Source organism: Chelmon rostratus, chromosome 5 (genome assembly GCF_017976325.1).
Source record: "Chelmon rostratus isolate fCheRos1 chromosome 5, fCheRos1.pri, whole genome shotgun sequence".
Taxonomy (NCBI): domain Eukaryota; kingdom Metazoa; phylum Chordata; class Actinopteri; order Chaetodontiformes; family Chaetodontidae; genus Chelmon; species Chelmon rostratus.
This window is the reverse complement of record NC_055662.1, coordinates 19,099,372-19,123,745: the sequence shown is the minus strand read 5'-3', so window position 1 is coordinate 19,123,745 and position 24,374 is coordinate 19,099,372. Positions and strand designations below refer to the sequence as shown.

Genomic DNA, 24,374 nt, shown 5'->3' with positions numbered 1-24,374 from the left:
GGATAATATAATTACTCATTTTATCACTATAGGAAATATAATTAGTGAATTTAAACAGTTTTTGTAATCGAAAACGACTGGTATATTGTAAGATAAAAGGTCTGTGGAGCCAAAAAAAAAAAAAACCTGCGTTAACCACTGCATTTCTATCATATATATTTCTGTCATATTACATGTATTTCTATATGAAACTGTCATTAAGTATGACATACAATACTGCATTTTATCTACTGTAGTCTTGGAAGCAGTATTTTGAAGTTAGGAACAAACCAGACACTGCTGTTCTGCATTCACATTAAATCGCATGAAACATTTCTGTCCACAATGAGATTTGTGTGTGAATCGTTGAGAATAAACTCCACTCCAAAGGACCACAGTGAATAACAAACTTTAAGTTTGTTTCAAAAGGGGTTAAAGTAGAAAATAGTACACCAGAGTTAGAGTAGAAGTATAAAGTAGCATTATATTCAATGCTTAAGTGAAGTACATGCCCCAGAAGCGCAGACTGCTTAAGTCTGCACTTCAGCAAATCTGCTGAATTGCTTTCCGCTACTGGGAGATTTCCAGTACAACACCAGTGGCAAACTGGAAGGCAAAAAGACATCTGGACTGTGTCAGCTAAAGGAAAGAAAACATTATCTTTAAGGTAGTAGGTAAGTGACAGTTAAGTGCAGGTAAATAGATGTAGGAAGAATGTGGTTAAAAGAGTTGTAGCAGTTATAATATTAGATGCCATGATTGTAGGCAGTAATAAAAGTGGATGCAGAAGCAATACAAGTCGGGGCGGTGGTAATAGCAATACCGAAATTTGCAGAAATAATAGAAATATATAATTTCACAGCTAGAACAGTACGTGAGGTATTCCAGTATTTATTAACAACGAACCGTGTGAACGCTTGACAAACCCCCTCTCGTTTCACGCATGCGCATAGCGCCATTGAAGGCAATAGTGTAAGAAGCGAGTGAAGTGGGTCGGGGCTTGACCATTGACACGAAATCTGAGCTATGACTGTGGTTTGATTCGCGCATGAGTTTTGAGGATGTGAGACTGCAGCTTGCGGACAAGGACTTTTTCTTCACCATGGTTTTGTAAACAGCGGGTGAAATATATGAGGATAATCCCGCAAGTTTACAGGATCCACACAGCCCCACCGCTGGCCCCGTCGGCACGGTAACTTGGTACAGAAGCAGGGCTCTTCTGCTAGCTGCCACACCAGCTAACTCCAGGTAGCTTAAGTGCTAGGTATTCACATAGCTTTAATGAGTTTGCTTTTTAAAACTAAATAGCGACGACGTACCAGCCGAAGTGATTCACAATTGTATGAAATTATTTTGTTGTTAGCTATTAAACAAAATGGTCGGCAAATTATTGTGCAGCGGAACTGGCCATTATAAACAAACACGCCTGCTAACCTCATAGTAGCATGCTACGTTAGCTATCAACAATCAGTGCTAGCTGATGTTTTCAGTAGCAGTTAGCGACTAAATTGAATGCCAAATGTTTTTAATGAAAACACATATTTCCGGTTAGGCTCTTCAAAATAAAATCCTACTTGCGCGTTAATACGCAGAGCATCTTAAACTCCTCATAGAGTAGTTAAAGAAATTTTACAATAGATGTTAGTCGTAGGTAAAAATGATTTGAAATACGTTGTGAGTGATTTACCTTTTATATTAAATGTGTAAGTAGTTTTAAATAGGTTCGCTAGGCATAGTTGCAATACAAAGCCATTAATTTACTGTCAGGTTTTGTAATCATGGTAAGAAGGCGGTATACTAATGTTTTGTGATGGTGTTCTGTGTCTCTTCAAGAGCACCGACAGCCTGCAGTAGATGGTTTGAAAATACTGTTATGGATTGTAAAACAAGCACCTCTTGTAACGTGTATGACCATCTTTGCTGTTGATATCAAATGTCGTAATATGCCTCCTATTGTGTTCTACACAACGTTCGATATCCTAAATATTTGTTTGTCACCAGCAACCGAGTTTCATGTTGCTAAGTACGCTTCATGGTTTGTGCTGTCGGTTTTTTAAAAAAAGTCACCTTAATTTGACGATAAAACGTGTTGACTTCCGGTTAATGTAGCAGTAACTTCATGAAGCTTCCCTGGTCTACGAGCAGCCAGAGTGGCGCCGCTAGCTAGCTAAGAAGAGGCGAGCGAGTACAACTATTTCAACTTTATTTTTTACCCCAAAACAGCTGCGGGTTTTTCTAGATTCAGCTGCAAATGTAAAAATTGCTGCTTCGTCATGTCATCAGGTCGTTGGTGAGCTAGCGTTGTAATTATACGGCTAACAACTTAGGTAAATAGAGCTATACTTTGTGGTCCATGCCTTCTGTCAACCCCCGAGACTCACAACCAAAACATTAACCATAGCTCAGTGTTATTCGTTTTTTCGTCGGAAAGCTAATCTGGATTTGTTCTGCACCAACGTACAACGTGCAGGTGTTTCAAACGTTTATATTCATTGAGGTTGGCAGAATATTGCGAAGATATTTCAGTATAACGAGATTCAACTCAACAGCACCACAAACTGTATCTTCAAAACGAGCATACTGTTGAATCAACACGTTTCATCACAAACTTGCATGTTATCCCCTCTTTTCAGATTTTGTCACCTGTCTTCCTGGTGCTGAGAGGTTTCTGGTCACAGGCACTACAGCTGAGTTGTTTTTTATCAATCCCCTGAAGACCACCATCACCTCTGTCCTGGCTTCCTGATTATGTGAAAGTGTGTCAACCACATACATATTCTCAGAAAGTGCAGTCAAAGATAGAAGTCAAGATGTCCATCACCAACACACCTACCAGCAACGACGCCTGCCTGAGCATCGTGCACAGCCTGATGTGCCACAGACAGGGTGGTGAGAGCGAGACCTTTGCCAAGCGGGCCATCGAAAGCCTGGTGAAAAAGCTGAAGGAGAAAAAAGACGAGCTGGACTCCCTCATCACAGCTATCACCACCAATGGGGCCCATCCCAGCAAGTGTGTCACCATTCAGAGGACGCTTGATGGACGGCTGCAGGTAGGACAGTACTGTTATCTGGATAATTTATTAAATACATACAGGTACATAAATACGAATGCAGTTTCCTTTCTGCTCAGTGATATTGATTAGTCTTGACAGCCACAGGTAAATAATACATCTGCTCATGTTTGGAGATTTTTTCCTCATCTTTTTCACCTACAGTGAACTATCCAAGCATCAGAATCAGTTTCTATTAAGCTACATTTCAACAAAAACATCAAATACCATTTAGCCTCATTACAGATTTTTTCATTCATTAACAATAGTTCCTGTGTTGTATTGTGTAGTTATTGTTGTAGCAAAACATTTAGAACTACATCTGTTGACTATTTTTAGCACAGTAAAGATTCATGTGCATGTTATTTTTATCATAGAATGTCCATTATAATATCCCAGAGCCTAAGGAGAACAATGACATATTCAGATAGCATGTGTTTGTTCTAAGAACAGTCCAAAACCCAAAGATATTCGGTTTGCTATCATAAATTGCAAAGAAAAGCATCAGATCCCCTCATTTGAGAATCTGGAACCCCTAAACTTTTGGCATTTTTGGTTGCAAAATCACAGAAACGATAACTTGGCAAAATAGTTTTCTGGCACCCGTCTTACTGTTTCAGCTCTAACAGCATCCAGAATGTGAGATGAAAAACCTGCCAATATAAACATTACAAGCTGTGATTCTAAAAGGGAATAATCATAAATTTAGCACAAAAATTAACAGGATAAAGCTAAGATCAGAAGGTTCAGGAAACCTCTCAGTTAACCAAAGTTGCTCTGGAGCCATCATTAAAAGTATTTTGACCTGTGTGTATTTGTCTAGTTGGACATGCCACTCACCACTACAGTGTAGTGAGTGTTTGACCTCAGCTGTATGGACAGTAAGTTTTCAAGCCAATGAACTCTGTTGTTTTTTATTCTTTCATGTGTTGTTGTTCCCAGGTGGCTGGGCGTAAAGGCTTCCCTCATGTTATCTATGCCCGGCTGTGGCGGTGGCCTGACCTGCATAAGAATGAACTGAAGCACGTCAAATACTGCCAGTTTGCCTTTGACCTCAAGTGTGACAATGTGTGTGTCAACCCCTATCACTATGAGAGAGTGGTGTCACCTGGAATAGGTGAGTAACTGGAAGGTTTTCATCCAGTGTTTGTAAAATGTTTTAAAATGTACAAGAGGTTCGATACAACCCATTCAAACTAAACAGAACTATAAGAAATTTTGTGTCCCAAGTTTTTGTGTTTGTTACAACACACTGAAGTGAACTGAGACCTTTCAAAGGAGGAAATTTATATAAATGCTGTGTTTTAGCAATTGTTGTCATTTGTTTTTTGTTAGACATAGCCAGCCCACAGTCTGCATCACAAGGGATGTTTATCAGTGATGTAGATAAGAAGCCGGCACTGTGAGTTCCCTGTTCCACCTCTTTCCTTTCTCCGGTCCACAGATTTATCAGGTCTGACACTGACCAGTTCTGGACCCAGCTCAGCACTGATGGTTAAGGATGAGTATGATTTTGATGGGCCACAGAGTCTGCCTTCCATCGAGGGAGGGCACTCCATCCAGACAATCCAGCACCCCCCGTCCGGTAGCCGCCCAGCCCCGTCTGAGTCATTTGCCAGCCCAAACCTGCTCCCACCTGCTGAGGCCTCCACTTCTGCTTCAACATCGTCTTTCCCTGCCATCGCTGCAGGATCAGGCAGTATGATACAGTTTTAAAATAACCCTCTGTGCGGGCCTGTCTGTTTGTCCATGTGTCAGTGGATGGTTGTACATGCAATATTTATCTGCCATTGACAGTCTAAGATTTTGTCATCTTACTTTGAATTTAGATTTTTAAAAGTAATTTTCTGCCTCGGTTTCTTGAATTCTTACCGTGAATGTTAGTGAAGGTGAGACCAGCATATTATGAGTTGTACTCTTTATCAGTCCATCTCTGGATGCCTGACTTCTGTTCTCCTTTTTTCCTCAGGTGCCAGCTCAACCTGGTCCAGGAACAGCAGCTTCACCCCCAACATACCCCACCACACTAACGGTCATCTACAGCACCACCCTCCTATGCCACATCCTACACACTACTGTAAGTACACACTGTTACTACATATGCAAGTTAACGGACAAAATTATATACTTGCATTTCTTATTTTGCAAAGTGGTTAATCGCTGACATTACTCTTTGTTTCTCTCAGGGCCCGTGCATAATGAGCTCGCCTTTCAACCGCCTATATCCAATCATCCAGGTGAGAAGACACATCCCACCAATATATAAATCCTGGAGAGAGTCTTTTCAGTCCTGGTATTTAGAGAACATGTGAACAGACTTGACAAACAGTGCATCTTTCTTTGAGGGCAGTGTCGCGCCTTTCACCTGCCTCTAAGGCCTGGTCCACACATACACAGGTATTTTAAAAATGGGGTTTTTCCACCTGTGTTCTAAAAAAAACTCCCATCCACATAAGCACTGTTTAAATAAAATCTCCATCCATATGAAAACGTGTCATGATCATGTCAAACCAACAGGCAACGATATAACCCTCAACCTAAAGCCACATGGGCCTGTAAGCCTGAAAAAATTCAATAACGGGAAGGCTACCTGCAAGTACTGGTCCAACAGGCTCCCGTCCAAAACCGCCAATGCTGGCTGTGGGGTCTGTGCAGTGGAAGTGTCGGATATTTATATATATCATGTAGCAGTGATCTCCGTAGTGCATTCTGTCTTCTCTGTTCCTCCATATCGTGGAAGAGTAATGGTACATTAATGTGTAAACATTTAAAAAGTCCTGTTCACTGTAAAGTTAGCACCAGCACTATTTTGGCCACAGCCATTACAACAAGAAATCGCTTTGACTAAACAGTGGAGATGATGGCGCAGACGCTGTCATCACAAGCCAAAAACTCTTTGATTGGCTAAATGGCAAATTTACACGTTACCATTATGTTATGGCATATAGTCAATCAAAAGTTTTTAGTATTTTTGTTTAAATTGTATTATATAAATTAAATGGACTAACTTAAAATACCATTATCAAATGAAAACATCAAACATTCAGTCATTAGACTTTCTAAATATGAAATGTTACTTCGTTTCCTTCATTTAAATTCTTCAACAAAAGCTGACGATTACCTCGACAAGGAGCAAGTGGCAGCACTGCTGATCATTTGTGCCTTAAAATCACTGACATCAGGTTCCTCCCTCTGTTTCAGCTCCTGACTACTGGTGCTCCATTGCCTATTTTGAGATGGACGTTCAAGTTGGGGAGACGTTTAAGGTGCCCTCCTCTTGCCCCATAGTTACAGTGGACGGATATGTTGACCCCTCAGGAGGAGACAGGTTCTGTTTGGGCCAGCTCAGCAACGTACATCGCACTGAGGCTATTGAGAGAGCAAGGTAGGTGGCACAATTAGCCCCAGTATTCAGAGCGAAACAGTTAAAGCCTTACTGCTAATGTACTTTCTGAAGTAACATTACATTTTAAAGGGCTTTTCTTTTTAATAGAAACAGGCTCCTTTGATAACAAAAATTAACATGTGACGTCTTTGTCATTTTCCTTTCCCTGTCCTCTTTCCTCGCTCCCAGACTTCACATTGGCAAGGGGGTTCAGCTGGAGTGTAAGGGCGAGGGAGATGTGTGGGTGCGATGCCTCAGTGACCACGCAGTGTTTGTTCAGAGTTACTACCTGGACAGAGAGGCAGGCCGAGCCCCTGGAGACGCTGTTCACAAAATCTACCCTAGCGCTTACATCAAGGTAGGGACATGATTCACTGGACTGTAAAAAAGAGGACATCACTCAAGGTTGACATTTGCTAAAATGTTCTTGGAGAAACTGCTAAGTGCAAGTTCCAAACATCCTTTTCCATTCAGTCTTTTCAGGCATTCTGCCCTTTATTGACACTGGTTTTATACAGTAGATGTGTGTATTTTACAAAACATTTTCCCCATACTGCCACATTTCCCTTCTTTTCCACTCATGTCTCTTATTAGAGGTATTTGTGCAGTTCCACACAGCCCAGCTCTAAATGGGGTGATTGGCAGCCTGTGGTGGTGATTTTTCTCCTGTGCAGGGGGGTTATTGCTGAATGTACAGTGTTTAAAGTCTCTTCTCTCCTGCCAGGTGTTTGACCTCCGTCAGTGCCACAGACAGATGCAACAGCAGGCTGCTACAGCTCAAGCAGCAGCTGCAGCACAAGCAGCTGCTGTGGCTGGAAATATACCTGGGCCTGGATCAGTAGGAGGGATCGCTCCAGCTATTAGTAAGATACTGTAACTGCAAATCCAGATGCACAGTCACACACAGACAGTGGGAAGTAGAAGCAGTGTGGCAGTGGTTCCAGCTGTGTACTTACGAAGGAAAAGAAATGAGAAATTCTCATATGTTCAGCCTTATTTGCATTCAGTTATTATTACCTGGCAAAAACAATTTGTTATTCCAGCGTAGAGGATTATATTGATTTCTGTTGGAGTGTTTGGTGCGTCATTGCGCCAAAAAATGAAGCTGAAAGTTTTCCCTATCCTGTTTGCCTCTAAATTGTTTCTTTCATTGTGGTTAACAGTAGGGTTGCAACTATTTTCATTATTGATTAAACTGCCAATAACTTTCTTGATTAATCATTCAGTCTTTTATAATTTCAGAAAACCGTGTCAAAAAACGACAAATTCAGATTGCTTGTTTTGTCTGACTAACAGTCCAAAACCCAAAGATATTCACTTTATTGGCATTTAAGTCTAAGAAATCAGCAACTATTTACATTTGCGAAGACACAATTAGTGATTTTTGTCCCCGAAAAGTTGACTCAAACTATTAATAAATTGTCAAAAAAGATTATTGCAGATTCATTTTCAATTGATCGACAAATAATTCACCTACTCATTTGAAATCACACTTGATTTGGTTTTTGGGTCTTGGGTTAATATGACTACATGAATATTTATTCACATCTGAATGAAAAGCACATCTGGTGTTGAGTTTGTTTCTCACATGCGCACCATCAACCTGACCTGAATGCCTCTCCTCCCGTCCTCTCAGGTCTGTCAGCAGCAGCCGGTATTGGGGTAGACGACCTCCGGAGGCTGTGTATTCTCAGGATGAGTTTCGTTAAGGGCTGGGGGCCCGACTACCCTCGCCAGAGCATCAAGGAGACCCCCTGCTGGATCGAGATCCACCTGCACAGAGCCCTGCAGCTACTGGACGAGGTTCTGCACACTATGCCTATAGCAGATCCACAGCCTCTGGACTGAGGTCTTTACAGCTGCAGCATCACACTGCAACATATAGTTGCAGTGTGAAAGTCTTCCTCAGTGAACTGTTTTGCATGGAAAGGCCAGTGAAACAGCTGGTGACACTGAAGCTGTACCACATGGAAAATACTTTCAGGTGTGTTTGAGGCACCTTTGTGCACTGTGGCCCCTACTTTTACTTTCTGAGCAAGAGTGACACTAAAATGAGCCAAAGCCATATATTAAAGATATATTTGTCTATATGTTTAATAAATGGCTTTGATTTGTGATGACTAGAATGATGAACTGTAGGACTAGAAAAAGACGTCACATATAACTACAGTTATAAAGCACCACAACATACACATAGATGACCTGCAGATCCCATGAAACTGGAATGTACACCAACCACTTGGCGTCCCCAGAGTCCACAACCACCAACTACTGACACGTTAGATTCACCGAACAATACAAGGACATCTGAGCGCCCTGCGGCAGTCGGGGTGAGATGCTGTGCAGAAAGGCTCTCATGTCCACTGTCTGGGCACCAGAGCACTGCTGGTTTTCTGCTGTGTCAGTTTTCATTGAAGCTGATAACAGGACTGCTTTACACCTGGGATGACGAGCAGGTTCAGTCAGCTGTCAGGCTGAGTAGAAAAGCAGCAGCACTCTGAGCACGACACCATGCTGATCCCTGCCTCTCAGCCACTGAACAGGACTGGGGACCACCCCTCTGGATCCGGTCATGCTAGACATTCACAGCCATCCACGAATATCACAGAGAATGAAAAGACACACAGACTGTGGACTATTGTTGGTCAGACATTGTCAAACTACAGGTTTGGACCTAAGAGGCTGGCTGTGGATTTGGTGGGTGTCTGAGGACAAATCTTTTTTTCCCCACCCCCTTCTCAAATCTCAAACAATATTTTGGACTGAAGGTTGAGCCGCAGTTGAAGTCAGACAATAATGTCCTCCACACCTCTCAGCTACACTAATGCAGGTTTTTTAGGGGTGCTATGACATCGTTGCATCCTACCCATTGATAATACAATATATCTGTTTTCACTGACTTACAGTGATTATATCAATTCTCCACTCCTTCAAATAACCATAAGTGATGACAAGATGCTCATTGAAGTGTTCATCCATCACTGGTGACTCTCCACCATGGTCGCCTCCATCTGTTTCAGGTATGTTTATTGTTTTGGAGAACGCCCTCTTTTATGCTGCCACAAAGAATGAATCTCATACAGCTACTGGAAACTGTTTGCCTTTTTTCACTTTAACACTGAGAGTGAAAAACAGCTGCCTTTGGTTCAGTAAGATTGGAGCAAGAAAGCAGAGAAGAGGAGGACAGTTGATGTTCGGTGTCTGAGATTTAATCACAGGTCAATGAACAGGGTTTATCAAAGTTTTGGCAAACCAAAGTACTAATTGCTCAGAAACATGCTGTGAGTGTGGTATGATCATGAGAGTGAGATGTCCAGTCAGCTGCTGGACTTTGCCCCTGTTACTTTAATTTTCAGGTTCCTTTAATTGATTTTAATATTAATTTTACTCTTTTTTTTTTTTCTCCAAGCATACCCGACACTCTCCAGTTGAGAATCTTTGTACTAAAATATGTTATGACTTGCAGCCCACTTATATACTACTTGATCCAGGTCTCTTGTGTATAGTTTACAAAGATAAGAGAATTTAAGACAGTTTCCCAGCAATATTGATATATTTTCTTGATTTTATTTTGTTACTTTTATTAATTGATTTGTATTATATTTTTAGCACTTTACTTTTTTCCTCGTTTTTAATTCAGTAACCCTTATTGTGAGGTGGTTGTCCTGCGATATGAATAAGGGAGTCAGTAGGCTGGTTTATATTTGATGTAGGATTGTGAGCAGAGGCAACATTGTGATGCATTTGTATTGAAAACATATGTAACACTAAGACACCTTTTTAAAATCTGCTTTTGCCCTTTCACTCTGTAGGCATTTACACATCCGTAGGGTTTCTTTTGGCTGTTCTGAGTTGCAGTCCTTCTCTTTTTGATTGCAGTTTTTTTTTTCTTTTTAATCCATGTAAATAACTTTGTTTTGAAACGCATGTCAATGTTTGCATGTTTTTTAATGGCAAATAGACCCCTTTATCCTGACCCCCCTTTTTAAAATGGAGTACTTCTTTTGCCCTGCATTACACAGGGGGACTGGACTATCTGAGGAGAGTAGAAACCAGTGCCTGCTGTATACTGGTGTGTTGTGTGTTCCTGGTTTATGAGAACAGCATTAAAGGCACACAGGGGGAAATAACTGTCATAACTGATGTAAATTAACTAATTTAATGATATAAACGCATCATTTTAGCAGCTAAGCTCCTAAAGAAGGCAGCTTGTCTTCCAAGACCTAATTTTGTACAAATGCAGCAACTCATCAGTTATTAGTGTGCAGCCTGCGTTTGGAGGTAAAATGAGTACAAGCATATTTTCTCTCTCGCAGGTGTTGAAACAGGTGAAGGTAGTTTGAGGCACAGAAATCATTTGATTTAGACACGAGTCCCCTCTGCCCCGTCCTGCATGTGATACAACTGTTACTCTGTTTTTAAAGGCATTTGTTATAGATTACACATACAGTGGCATGAGGAAGTTTGGGCACCCTCGGTCAAAATTTCTGTTACTGTGATCAACTAAGTGAGTAAGAGATTACCTCATTTCCAGAATGCATTAGGTTAAAGATGACAGATTCTTCATTGTTTTAAGCAAGATTGCCCTTTTATTTCCATCTTTTACAGTTTTAAAATAACATAAAAGGAAAAGGGCCAGAAGCAAACATTTGGGCAGCTGCACAGTCAATACTTAATAGCACCCCCTTTGGCAAGTATCACAACTTGTAAACACTTTGTTTGCCAGTTAAGAGTCTTTCAGTTCTTGTTTGGGGGATTTTTGTCCATTGTTTCTTGCAAAAGGCTTCTAGTGCACTGCTCTTTTCAGGTCTATCCACAGAATTTCAATGATGTTTAGGGCGGGGGACCGTGAGGGCCATGGCAAAACCTTCAGCTTGATCCTCGTGGTAGTCCATAGTGGATTTTGAGGTGTGTTGATTTGCCTTTCTTGCAAACCTACGAGCAGTTCTCTCAGAGAGCGTTCTTGTTCAAATTGACCTCCTCCTTGACTGTTCCTGTTAACTGCCTTTTCTTAGTTACATTATGAACTAAAGAACAGCTACATGTAAACGCTTTTCTGTCTTCCTTTAGCCTTCTCCTGCTGTGCTGGCATCAGTTATTTCTCTTTTCAGAGTGCTAGGCAGCCATGGGCTCCTCTAAGCGGAGCCCATGGCTGCTGATTGTTACAAGCAAGCCAGAAAGCTGATTAAGGTAAAAGTTATCTGAGAGCTCAAATCTCTTGGAGTGTAAACTTTTTTCTTTTTTTTTTTTAACACTTAACTATTTACACTATCAGAAATTTTGACCAGGGGTGCTCAAACTTTTGCTTCCACTGTATTCATTTGGATCCACATTTCATTTACTCGCAAACTTCTGTTCCTGGTTGTTGTTGTTTTTTTTCACACCAAACTGTGAGATGGAATATTATTTTCTGGTAATCTTGTTAAATTCTTAAAATGAATTTGCATTTATGTTCCAGTTTTTTTCATGCTGTCTTTGTAACAGCTGAAATAGAAAAAGACAAATTGTATTTGTTCAAGGTTTAGTTGAATTTGGGGTCTGTTTGTCACAGGAAATGATCCACTTTGCTATTCATTTGCTTTGCCCCTCTTTGCATCCCATCTTTGATTATTTCACTATAATTTGAATGGTATTTTCAAAAAAAAGTTTTTCCTACGTCAGGGATTGAAAGAGTCCAACTTTGGGATTTATTCACATGATTATGCATCTGATTGATTGAATGGCAGGAAACAGAAGATTTTATGATTATATGTTTAACTGAAAGAAGTGATTCTGAGTTCTGAGTTCTGAGAAATATGTTATATTCTGTTGTGCTTAAAGGTGGACAGATGTTTTTATATTACTTGCAGTTATTATAGGAGCCTAAAGACACAGCTCAATTGAGTTGATGTTGACTACTATGACAGATTGCAGATATAAATTTTACCTGTATTTCTTATGTGAGAGTCTGTAATTAAACATGGAGTGGTATTCTCTAAGTGGTGACCTGTTTAATTTCTCAACAAGGTTGCATGTTCACGAGGGTGACATGGGTTTACATTTTTGGACCTGTGTCTTTAAGTTCAATTTTACAGAAGCACTTAAAAACCAAACTTGATGCAAGTGTTCTGATACTGGGTCTAAGCTTCACTGCACAGTCTTGGGATATTCTGCCACTAGTGGGCATCACAAATGCGAAAAGTTTCTATCTAGTAATCAGCTGCATGGATATGTACAAAATCTACAGTCACAAAATGCATAAAATTTGCTAATGATTGATTAAAGTTAGTACGGCATTTTACAATAAATCTAAATTTCTAGATATTTCACACTCCAAAGATCATGTTTACGTCCTACAGACCTGAAATATTTTCAGCGCATTCACACATTGATGTGTGATGTTGTGTCACAGCAATCTATGGTCAATTCAGTAGTCATCACAATGTTTTTCAAACTATGCAAAACCAATTAATATATCTTCAAATCTACACTGAGGTGCTGCCAAAATTGACTTAAGCCATTCTTTGGATGGTAGATATCACGTTTCAAATGGTTTTCAGATCAGTCAGATGGTGAGTCCACAGTGACATTCAGTGTCTCACTGTATTTAGTACGGTATGCACATTTTTTATTTCGCCAAATATTTGACAATAGACCTGAAACCTGCTTTTTGCCTAATGTAAGCATTTAACTTTGAATAGAGAAAAATACCCCAGTTTTGCACATGTGATGCCACAGCATCAAGTTGTGGAAAGGTGTATGGAAACCATGTTTTCCCTGTGGTGCGGTCAGTAAGTGCCTATCTCAGGGGGTTACAGATGTCGAGGGTTCAGGTGGCCATGTCCTACTTTCGGACAACGTGGCGAGTCAGGCATGTGGTGTTATTTCAAGTGCTCATTGGGTGCATATCAAGTTGAAGATGGACTATTGCGCAACAAAAAATGGAAGACCTAGAAACACAATGAATGGCGGGTGGGCAAGTTCCACCCACAACTCAGGCACATGTAATGACACTGACTGGCCACAAGGTGACACTGTAACAATCACATTTTCGCAGTTACCTCAAAAATGGCTTGGTCAAAATTCTTTCATTTTAATCTCAGTCATGTGCATCTGGTCTTCTGTTCTAAAATTGTCAGATTGTTAGATGTCAGAGGATGAAGGTCTGGGGTATCGAAGGATGAGCACTAATTGAAAGCTGAGACGAAAAATTAGTCTTAAGCTTAGATTAAAAGGCCTCAACACAGTCAGACTGTCTAATACCAACAGGGAAGTGATTCCAGAGAAAAAGAGCATGATAGGAAAAAGCCCTGCAGACTTCTTTTTAACTCTGTGTAGACAGAGGCCTGCAGTCTGACAGCACGGGATGACAGAGCTCAGGCAAACAAACAAGAAGTGTGTTCTGCTCTCCATGGTTCAGCTTCAACTACGGGATCATGCCCCGACTGGTCTATATGACAGCTAGAACTGAAACATGCCTGATGGAATCACAGCAGCTTCAAGTTGTCTGAGGCTCAATCAGGATGTGAAATTATTTAAATCCTAACCTCACACACTGCAAGTTCACATGAACATATTTCATGCAATATTTAAGAGTTCTCACAGCCAAACTGGGACATTGTGTGTCCCTGTATTCATACTGATGGAGCCCCAAGGCAGCAGGGTTCAGATTCAAACCCTCACTGTGTCATGTGGCTAACTTCAAGCTCAATACCAGCACTTTTCTGTAGCTGTCCCTCTGACATGTAAATATAAACTCCATAAGCTACTTCTTGGTTACAGCGACTTTGTCTTGTGGTAGGAACTACGAGCAAAGAAACAGAATCCGAGCCAGGAGCCTGTTTTACAAAAGCCTTCTGCAAGCACTGTTCACAAGACAGAACGGTGGCAACATCATGTTCACAAGTCCTACAGGGCTGTCACATGCTCATGCATGGGTTTTAAGTACAGAGCTGGTTTTTATTAGTGAAATATGTCAAAATGAGGGAGAGGAAATTATCTCGTGTTGAAAACCTGGCGAAATAGGTCAAAAAGCAGTGTGAAGTCAGCATTTTAAATAATGAAAGAATCACAGTGGTCTGACATGGCTTTAAATGAAACCGTCTTTATTAAGTAACTTTAATATCAGAAAAATAAAACTCTTAAATTCTCTTTACAGCAAATATATAATATCAGTGCTTTGGCCGCAATAACTTAAAAGGCCGTTATAAAATATAGTCTGCTTTTAAACTCCTGACTCAATTTGAAGAATTTATATGCCATAAGACTCCCCCTACATATACAAAACAAAAGTGTAGTAAAATTAGCAAATACTTTGAACTGTTGGTACAACTTAACAATATATGTATTTATATATAGATAATCTAAGATACATTTTACAGTATACCGTTCTTAATTTGGTGGCGTACAGACATGACAGGCAGCTTGAATCCTTGGCCTTTTTACAGTTGCAGTGTGACGTTTTACATTGGCGGTACATTATGACGACATGCTTGTGATGCACATTCCATTTTCCACTAGGTTAAATGGCAGCTATCAATACTATTATCATCATCAATACTGTAAACTAATAACTAGACTACAAGCAGATAGCACTGATACCCTCCTGCAACATTTCTGGATTTCCAAGTCTTCATTCACTTAATCACTAAAAGTGAAAAAAAAAAGTAAAAATCTTATTGTAAACATTTTAATATAGCTGTATTTATGTATATATGAAATGTAACAAAATAAAAATAATTCTGTATATCAGTCATTAACAGTAATATTATATAATACATACACAAAAATGTCAATAGATTCATGTCAATAAACTGAGGGCTGACAGTGTATTGCATTCCCTCAGGGAGAAAGAGCAAAGAGAGATCGACCCTTCGTAGATCAGAGAGAAGTCAAAAAAAAAAAAAAAAAAGGACGGAGAGAAGACCAGAGGGGGCAGAAGCAGATGGGTTTTTTTGCACTTTTGGGACTCGATGGTTCCATTTCCTCAAGACGGCTCAATCATCCACGAAAGAGGCGATATTTAGGAAACAGAGCTCAGTGATGGAATAACTCCCAAATACTGTTTACAGCTGGAAACCTAGAGGGAGCGGTTCAATGTCCACACAGTAAAGCAACAGTATTGACCTTATGTGGTGTCAGCACAGTCCGAGATGAAATGAAGCCGCGTCCCCTTCGAAATGTCCGTCAACTTGTTCAATCCTGTAAAAACAAAGTCTAGAGACACTGGTGTTTAAAGCTAAGATTTGAGATGATTTCCACCAAATTGTACCTTTTCTTCACTTTTCAGGCAGAGGAACGGACAGACACATGTGGAAGGGGTGAGGGCAAAACAACACATCATAGCGTGTTTTGCGTCCCTCCAGTCAATAGTATGATAAGATATGGGGGAACGCTGTGTTTAGTAGGGCACAGGACAACAGCAAATGGGCTGATGAAGTATCCAAGTGTGTACCACTGAAACGTTTCATCAGCGCATTTGAGCAGGTAACGAAAGTTAACCCAGACCAAAATGTGGTAGAAAAAAAAAATAAAATATGTCTGTCTACAAACTTAAGCCCGAGATTGTTTGAGCTCTGTAATTAAAACCCGAGGAGTTTCATTTATCTAGTGCTTCCTCGAGTAGTTAACATACTGAGACGATTTTTGCATAGGCCTGGTAGACAAGACATGGGATTGCATAAAAACAGAGTAAAGCCATGAGCGGCCTTCTTCTCGATTTTGCATCCCAATGGAATTGTTTTGCTGGCTGCTGACCAACATGGACACAAAATGGCTGTGACGACACAGCCACATGGTGGAGCAGTTCAAGTGAAAGAAAAGGATGGCTGAAAAGTCAGCGAGTCGTCCGTACAGCACGGGGATTTGTTCCAGATGACGGCTGTCTTCATAGTTTAATAAGAACAACGGCTCTTTTAGCTCCCAGGTGAGGTTTAACTATTAAGTAGACAAACTTAAACCGTCTATTAAAGTGTCTGCGATAATGGGGAGGAGGAATGTTACCAAAAGGTAAGAGCTGTGCATATCTTCCTAGCTGAAAACCGGCACATGGTTTCCCAAACAAGGATGAAACTGAGATAAAGGCAAAAAAAAAAGAGGGAAAAAATATTAAAGAGAAACTAAATGGGAGTGTTTGTTGCTAAAAAGATTAAAAAAAAAAAAAAAAAGACGCTAAATACTTGAAAAAAGCTCAACAAAATGGGAAGCAAAAGAAAACATCCCAGTGATACAACCTTGGTTCCACCAAGATTCATTTAAGGGATTGAAAATTAAGACCTCAGTCTATATGCTTGTGTTCTTTTGAGCCTAAATCTGGATTTGTAGATAGTGTTGTCAGATAATTACAGGCTTTCCGAAAAGGCCACAAGTTTGTTTTAAGACAGAGCAACACTGTGTCCGCTGAACCAGTTGTTTCTTTTTATGTACTTGGAACAGAATTAGGCACAACTTTACTGTAAACAGTTTTTTTTTTTTTTTTTTCAAAGTAGAAATGGAAAGCAACGCGGCGATACTGAAGTGGTGTAACATCCTGGTACTCTACAAAAAGATGTTACCCACTTGTTGGTTCTAATCTGGGAAAGAAGAGGTTGCCATTGGAGTGTGACATCTTTGCGGTTGCGGGTTTGACCCACTCTGTGGGTGTGTTTGCGCGCGTGTCAATGTGCTGTTAGTCTTATCGATGCTCAAAAATTCTGATTTATGATCTGGAGCATGTAAACATCGACTCCTGTTTAAAGTAATGCAGATACACGTCGCTAGCCTGATAATATTTCTGCAAATTGTCTAGGATACAGTGGCGTGTGCACAGCATATCCAGTTTACTACAGTAGGCGTTCAATTTCTGTGGTAAACAGGAGAACACTGTCAATTTATACATACTCGTATGTGGGACTTACTGTATGTAAACATGCTCACCTCCTCTTTTTGTCTCAGAGTTTCCTGCCATGAGCACAATAATAAAAAGGCAAAGGGGCTGGGACATAATTTAGCACATAAAAACAACTGTAGCAGACAAAAAAAATATTTTTTGACCAAAAAGTCAACATCATGTATCAATAGAATCCATTAAAAATTTAATAAAATATAGGCAGGCAGAAACTGATAACTAGATTTCCAGGGAGAAGAAAATGTAAGTCAAAAATCATGAGCAAAAAAACAAAACAAAAAAAAAACCTCTCTCTCTCTCTCTGTATATATATATATATATATATATATATATATATCCATCCCACCCCACCCAATGCTACACAGAGGATTTCCAACCCTCCCACTGATCAATCACTCAATCAATTAAGGAAGAAGACTTCACAATAGCAGGCACATGAACGGGCTGAACACACTAACCCATGCCCTAAATACAGATCATTCCTTATTCACCTATTCTTCCTCACCTCTGTCAAACACCAGCTTGGACAAAACCGGGGTGAGGACAAACCTAGACACTGATTTGGGGTCAGTTTTGTAATTTCCCCACGCATACTGTGGGTTGGAAGTGTTGGGGAGGCTGATCCCTCATCAGCCATCAAGGTAAATGGATTAAAATCACATATTACGTAGCTGAATGGCCTGTGTAACCGGGGACAGGCACACAGGGCAGACAGCATCTGGACCCTGGCATATGTGGGTGGCACAATCTAGACAGAAGAGGTTATGGCCGCAGGGAACCAAGGCAGCGATCACCTGGTTATCCATACAGTGGACACATATCTCCTGTCCTCTCACTGCTGATCCGATCCCCGGCCGATAGGAGAGGGAGGATTCAGGAGGGGAGGAAGAGGAGGCGGTGCTTTCACTGGAAGAGGAGAAGGCCGAGCTGTAAGAGGGGAACCTGTGGGCATCGAGGGTCCCAGCCGTGCCAAGGGGCCCTCGGTGAACACGCTGGGCCTGAGGGTGCTCCAAGGCTTCTGTCCCAGAGAATGTTGGAGAGAGCCGGGGCGTCCCGGGCTGACTGGTCTGGAGACATCGATGACAACAATCATTAGATGACCATCTTCATAACAAACACGGCATCTTCAAATTCCTCAAAACAAATGTTTCATAAATATCAACGTAATGGATCATTACTGCTTCTGTGCTGTCAGTGTCACTGCAGTGTTTTACAGTAGATACAAATGGACTAGCCAAATATCTTTGTTAAAATTAAAATTTGTTGAGCACTACCAGCTACCCAATCCATGCATGTGTCCAAATCTGAGTTTACAATACTGTGATTAAGATAGTTAGCAATAGCAATAGAAATACATGTTATCGTGAATACTAACGGCCTCAACTTCATCAAAATACTAAACTGCAATACAGAGGTACATGCCAGTCAGATAGACTTTGGCCGAATGTTTTGTTGATTCTCCGATTACATATTTAAGATAATTAAGAGATTGCTTGTATGTAAGACGATCAGTTGGTGTATCTATAACTGTAATAGTAATCACAGTTCTGATGCTTGAATTTTATTCATATTGTCTACAACAAAAGATAAAAATGCTCACACTGAAATTGTTTTGACCTGTGGGGTGTCTCTTTACTGTCTACACAGGAGGCCATTACTGCATGCCCACATTGAAATTCACATACCTGAGGCTGACGAGCATCAAAGGCCTGGAGGGGTTGGTGGTCTACAAAGGGGCTCCAGATGTGTGGCTGTGCACCAGGGTGTGAGGTTTGGGCAGTGGATATGGTTAGTGGGTCAAATCCAGATGAAGAGCCCCCACCTCCTAGGGTGCCCAGCTCCTCAGACCCCACAGGAAGAAGGCTCTCACCAAACCAGAAACTTGCACTGCCACCATTGCTGTTGTTGTTGTTAGCATTGGCATTAAACACACAGGTCGGGCTGAAATCTGCCATCCGGTTACCATTCCCACTGCCGTGGAAAGAATCAACTGAGCTGGAGCCGCTGCCCAGGGAACTGGAGCTGTCGTTGCGGTAGGTGGAAGACATCCTGACACCACTGTTAATATTGCTATTGATTCGCTGAGTACCGTTGACGCTCATTGGGAGCAAGCCACCACCACCCGGTGATGATGCACCAGCATGAAGCCACCCAGCCTCCCCCAACCCAACTGGTGTTGCAGACGTCTCAAAGCTGACGTCTGTGCCATTGAATTGAAAGTCATTGTTGTCTACACCAGGAGCCTCAATGCCTCCGCAGGTTCCTGTGCGTAGGGCAATGTGCGCCTCTATCTCATCCCTCGCCCGATCCACATTCTCCGGCATCCCGGTGACCTCAAACACAGGCTCTTTGTCACGACTCGGCGTTACGATATAAGTGTGGGTCTGTTGTTGAATACGTTTGATGGTTGCCCCTGAAAGACATGACCAGACCAAGCATGAATTCTTAAGTTAAGATCTACATTATTAATCCCTTGCAAACAGCAAAGGCAATGGAAAATATAAAAAATACAAAATATGAAATAAGTTATGGTCAAAAATGAGTGTGTGTGAGGTCGCAGTGACCTTTGACCACCAAACTCTAATCAGTTCATCCTCGAGTCCAAGTGAAGGTTTGTGCCAAATTTGAAGACATTATCTCAAGGCACTCCTGAGAAATCACGTTCACAAGAATGGGATGGGCGCACAGTACATACGGGCAACCTGAATATATAACTGCTCCAGCAGCACAGCTGTCACCGAAAGGAAGGCATTTAAGAAAAAAAAAAAAGAACAGATCTGTGTGCTTCATTGTCACTTCTTCTACAGCTTGACCTGATTGTGTCAAGTTGACAAAATTCATCCTGGCAGAGTAATACTAAGGACTGCACAGTGACATGAACAGCATTATATAGTTTCAGTAATCACACTTGTTATTTTTTTATAACAATGATATCTGACATTGAAACTGGAAGAAGCACAGCTGTGCAATAATTATAGCTCTGAACTGCAGTCCGTCCTGGTGACTCAGCAGGCTAAAGCACATACCACCCAGCCACAAGACCGTGAGTTCCACTCGAGTGTAGGAATCTTCTCAAATGTCAACACTATACATTTGAACAAGAATGAATGTCTTACATTTCCTCTACATGTGGCTCAATGGTAAACATTTAAACACAGAAGCACAGAAACAAATCCTGGAGTCCATTCTCAAAATAAATGTGGCACAATTAATGGGCAAGTAAAAGACACTTTATCACAAAGCTTGTAAACACTAAATATTGAGTATTAAAATCACTCACTACCTCTTGCTTCTGTGTGCTGGGCATAGCGATTCATCATCATTTTCTAATTTGATGTCATTTTGAATTGTTACCTCACCATCTCCAACATAATGGCACATGGTTGAGAACCGCTGCAGTTCAATTTACAAATCAACCCCAGGGCTTTCTGACACTGAGGTGGTAATGTCAACAGGGCAAGGGGTTATAGCCTGGGTGACAGTAAAACATAACCTTCAGGAGTGGGGCTGAGCATGTTAAAATGCTTTGAGAAGCTGTAAGCTATTAGGTTATCCATTAGACAATTCACAATTGCCTTTAAATGCTAGGAAAGGAACAAAAAACTGCTACGTATGGACTATATTGGACTAAATTACAATTTGGCTTTGTTGGTGTATGCTGACACACACCTGTGTCATAAAAGCTTGCTGTTTTTCCATTCACGATAAAAATCTGTACAATAAAAACCAATGCCAAAGCTGAAATCTAATGAACTCTCTTTCAAACATGAAGTCAAGCAACCAGAGCAAACATTTAACTGAATACAGGATAAATTAAACACCTACCTTTGGGACCTACGACCAGCCCTACAACACGATATGGTACCCGCACCTGTAGGTTTGAAATGACAGTGTAAGTACACACACTTTAAATGACAAACACCTGAAAACATAAAAGAGAGAACCTCTTTTATCAAACAAATGTGCTTGCATGGTAACATACACAGCACTTATTTGCTCTTGATGTGATTCACTGCATTAGAATGTCCGTTTCATGTCTTTAACACTCAAGGACACCATGACTCATAATGACAAGCTCACTGACCTGAATGGTCGTCTGTCCAGGTAGAGAGGGGGTCCCTGGACCGGTGACAGCAGACAGAGGGCCCGTCTTGTTTCGAGACGCTCGGATGAGGGAGAAGTGCTCAGCTGCAGACAGGATCTCCCTCTTAGCCATAGCCACATCTTCTTTGCGCCCTGTCACAACAAAGACAGGCTGCTCTCCCCTCACCGGTGTCTTAATGTAGGTGTTAGTCTTAGCTCGAAGTGCTTTGATCTTACAGCCTGTTGGGGCAGGTTTAAGAGAGAAAAGGAAAGACAGGGAAGTTTGATTATTTCTGATTCCGTTTTTTTTTTATTAACCAAATTACATAACATACATATACAGAAGTTTAATATTCAATATCGCCAAGATAAACTAATAAAGGATCATGGCAAACACAATTTCAGTTGGCAGTCACTAATGCCATTTAAAAGTTGCATAGCTTATAAATTAAATATTCCTTTCAGCTGTGGTTGAGAGTCCAACATCATTAACAGAGCCATTTCCTGTTGTTGTCAACACAGCAGTCTGTGCACCCTCCCCCAACTGGTCTCAAATCCGACATAACAGCACTCTCCCAACCCTACTATTGAGCTATGTAAAGTTTATGTGAAAGACCAGATAAAAGCGATGGGTATCTCAGAAAAGCCAGCAGTGGTCAGTGGATCTCAGAAGTCTTTGGTTAAGTCACGGAGCTAACTATAACCTACAGCTGATGTGGCAAAGCAATGGTGACCAACTCTTCATGTTCTCCTCCGAGACAAAGCCGAGCGTGGTTGAGCTCGACAAGGCAATGTTGAGGACACGCTCATTGTCAGTGAAGCACAGACAAAACATCCATAATACAGTCGAGCTGTTAAAGCGAGAAGACACAGAGGGAACGGCTGGCTGACAAAACTTGTGATGTAAACTTTTGTCAAGGGTGCACGACGGTGCCGTTGACCCAGTTAGGAGGAGTGCTAAGCTAACTTAGCTGATTTTGAGCTAACGTTGACTTTTGTAACAAAACTGGAGATTTTAATTAAATCCGAGTTTAGTTTAATTATGTCATTTTATGTTCATTCTATACATAACGATCCAGTTGTCTTATATGAAAATTGTAACCTATAAAGATGTTAACTAATTATGCAAAATAGCGTGTTAGTTACTCGTTGATGCTAGCAGTTCGAGTGACAAGTTAACCAGACAGCTAACGTTAATCATCACTTGCGACAAAATTAACTACAATTTCGCTAGCTATATGTTCCATAGTAACTTTACGTTTTCTTTATATTCTAGCATAAGTTTGTAATCACTAAATCATTTTGTTTTTACATTCAACTTCTGTCCTCTTTTTAATCTTGGGTATATTTTGTTTTGCTTACTCGAGAGCTGCCTGAACTATCTTCCCAACAAGTTTGCACCAAACTCCCATTAGCAACTTCACGTTAGCAAATGAATCCTACCAAAGCCATTCGAAAGACAACAAAGACTCACCTTGCCTGCCGACGATCTCCGCGACGTGCTCGGAGCTCGGCACGGCCACACATTCGGTTGTGTTGACGCTCTTTCGCCGACACAACAGCGAAGGCTCGGCCTCGTAGCCCGACTCCCCGTACACGCCAGAGGGTAGCAGTGCCAAGCTGCTAGCCGGTGGTATGGCAGTGCCGCCGACCACAGTATCATCCCGCTCGTCTCCGTTGTACAACAAGACCGTCTCGACGTGCGGCGGCTCCATCCCGGACGGCATCACGGAGCCACTCGGTCCCGATGGGAGGTGACGGTGGAGGTGGGCCTGCGCTAGCAATGAGCTACCGGTGCAGCCCGAAGAGTCGGCTACAACTTCTGGCTCTTCGTCCTCGGGCGCTGCCGTTATGTTCGCTTCATCTCCCGAGGGTGGTCGATGCAGAGGTAGGGGTTTCAAATCTAGGACCGTACCGAGGAGGTTGAAACGAGAAACTGATGGGAGCTGGTGGGGGTGGTGAAAGGAAAGGCTTTCGTCTGCTTGTTCGGGGTTCTGGCTCTGGGTACCGTGGTGCTCCTCAAGGCCCATACCGGCGAAAGCGTGCACTAGCGGCGGCGGGACCTCGGACTCTCCCTCGTCGGCCTCCAGCAAAGACGTGCTACTAGGCATAATGCAACACTTTTCTATTATTGTCGCCAAACAGTAATCTATGCGGATAAATGATCGAAATTGTCTTGATGTATAAAAAAATAAAACCTAAAAAGCGACCAGCGCCTGTTGGTTGAAATGTGTGGCTTTTGTTTTGTCTTCCAGCTCTCCATGCAGCCCTCCCTACACTGTAATCTCGAACGTGGTTCGCGCGAGACTTTGTTTTCGGGTCAGTCGTGTGTTCACAACTGTCAAGAAGACGCACTTAACGCGCATCAGGCAGGAGTCTGGTGTCATGAGAAAAATGTAGTTTAATATTTGAATACATATATGGGTGCCAGAATAGAGAATAGAGACAGACATTTTGGCATACACTCTACACAGAGTCGTACTAGGAGAGATAAAGAGAAAACAAAAAGGAGTAAAGTTTTATTATAGTGTTTATTTTGAGGGCAAGGATGGTATATGATAGCTATGCAGAAGCATCTTATAAACCAGTGTGTGCCTGACCTAATGTCAACTACCATGGCTACCAATAAGCATTTCATTGCAGTCCAACCTGCTTTGTTGCCAAAACAAAAACAAAAAAGCTGCTTACATCAACTAGCTTTAGATGAAGAGTAAAATGAGTAAAAATAAGCTGTACACAAAAATAAAGATTCAGTCTTTAATGACATTCTCTAGTCAGCAGTCTCTTTTTTCTTCTTTTTCTTTTTCTTCTCAGACACGGGTGTTTCTGGGGAAGTCTCCAGAGATACTGTTCCCCTTGTAACTAAATGCTGGTGCGAAGAAAACCAAGTAGGACCACGACTTTAGAGGACAAAGCATTCGCCAGCCCCCAACACAGGTGCCATCCACAGGTAGGAACTTCATCCACTGAGGAGAACGTTGAAGTTTGTTGGGTTGCTAGACATCCAATGAAA

The 24,374-nt window shown here is 41.4% G+C and overlaps 2 protein-coding genes across 2 annotated transcripts; one reads left to right on the top strand and one right to left on the bottom strand.

Annotated features, from left to right (window-relative positions):
* Window positions 1-977: 977 nt before the first annotated feature.
* Window positions 978-12,386, top strand: LOC121606328 (mothers against decapentaplegic homolog 4). Its single transcript, XM_041936570.1, has 10 exons — window positions 978-1,227; window positions 2,613-3,029; window positions 3,972-4,146; window positions 4,474-4,728; window positions 4,999-5,106; window positions 5,216-5,266; window positions 6,231-6,414; window positions 6,604-6,772; window positions 7,139-7,277; window positions 8,051-12,386. The coding sequence occupies exons 2-10, from the start codon at window positions 2,790-2,792 to the stop codon at window positions 8,260-8,262; spliced, it is 1,533 nt and encodes a 510-aa protein (XP_041792504.1). The 5' UTR covers window positions 978-1,227; window positions 2,613-2,789; the 3' UTR covers window positions 8,263-12,386.
* A 5,239-nt stretch (window positions 12,387-17,625) lies between these two features.
* LOC121606819 (RNA-binding protein MEX3B-like) lies at window positions 17,626-23,623 on the bottom strand. The gene is made up of 5 exons (XM_041937381.1): window positions 22,836-23,623; window positions 21,363-21,601; window positions 21,104-21,149; window positions 18,964-19,691; window positions 17,626-18,345 (listed from the first exon to the last, which is right to left on the bottom strand). Exons 1-5 carry the CDS (start codon window positions 23,470-23,472, stop codon window positions 17,935-17,937), a joined length of 2,061 nt encoding a protein of 686 aa, XP_041793315.1. The 5' UTR covers window positions 23,473-23,623; the 3' UTR covers window positions 17,626-17,934.
* Window positions 23,624-24,374: the final 751 nt, after the last annotated feature.

Bases quoted from the DNA above. Each gene is read 5' to 3' on its own strand.
- LOC121606328 (XM_041936570.1), top strand. From the start codon at position 2,790: ATGTCCATCACCAACACACCTACCAGCAACGACGCCTGCCTGAGCATC. The intron at 5,267-6,230 runs GTGAGAAGACAC...CCTCTGTTTCAG, and splicing joins GCCTATATCCAATCATCCAG to CTCCTGACTACTGGTGCTCC. The intron at 6,773-7,138 runs GTAGGGACATGA...CTCTCCTGCCAG, and splicing joins ACCCTAGCGCTTACATCAAG to GTGTTTGACCTCCGTCAGTG.
- LOC121606819 (XM_041937381.1), bottom strand. From the start codon at position 23,472: ATGCCTAGTAGCACGTCTTTGCTGGAGGCCGACGAGGGAGAGTCCGAG. The intron at 21,602-22,835 runs GTGAGTCTTTGT...CTGCCCCAACAG, and splicing joins GGAGATCGTCGGCAGGCAAG to GCTGTAAGATCAAAGCACTT. The intron at 21,150-21,362 runs GTCAGTGAGCTT...TCAAACCTACAG, and splicing joins CTGGACAGACGACCATTCAG to GTGCGGGTACCATATCGTGT.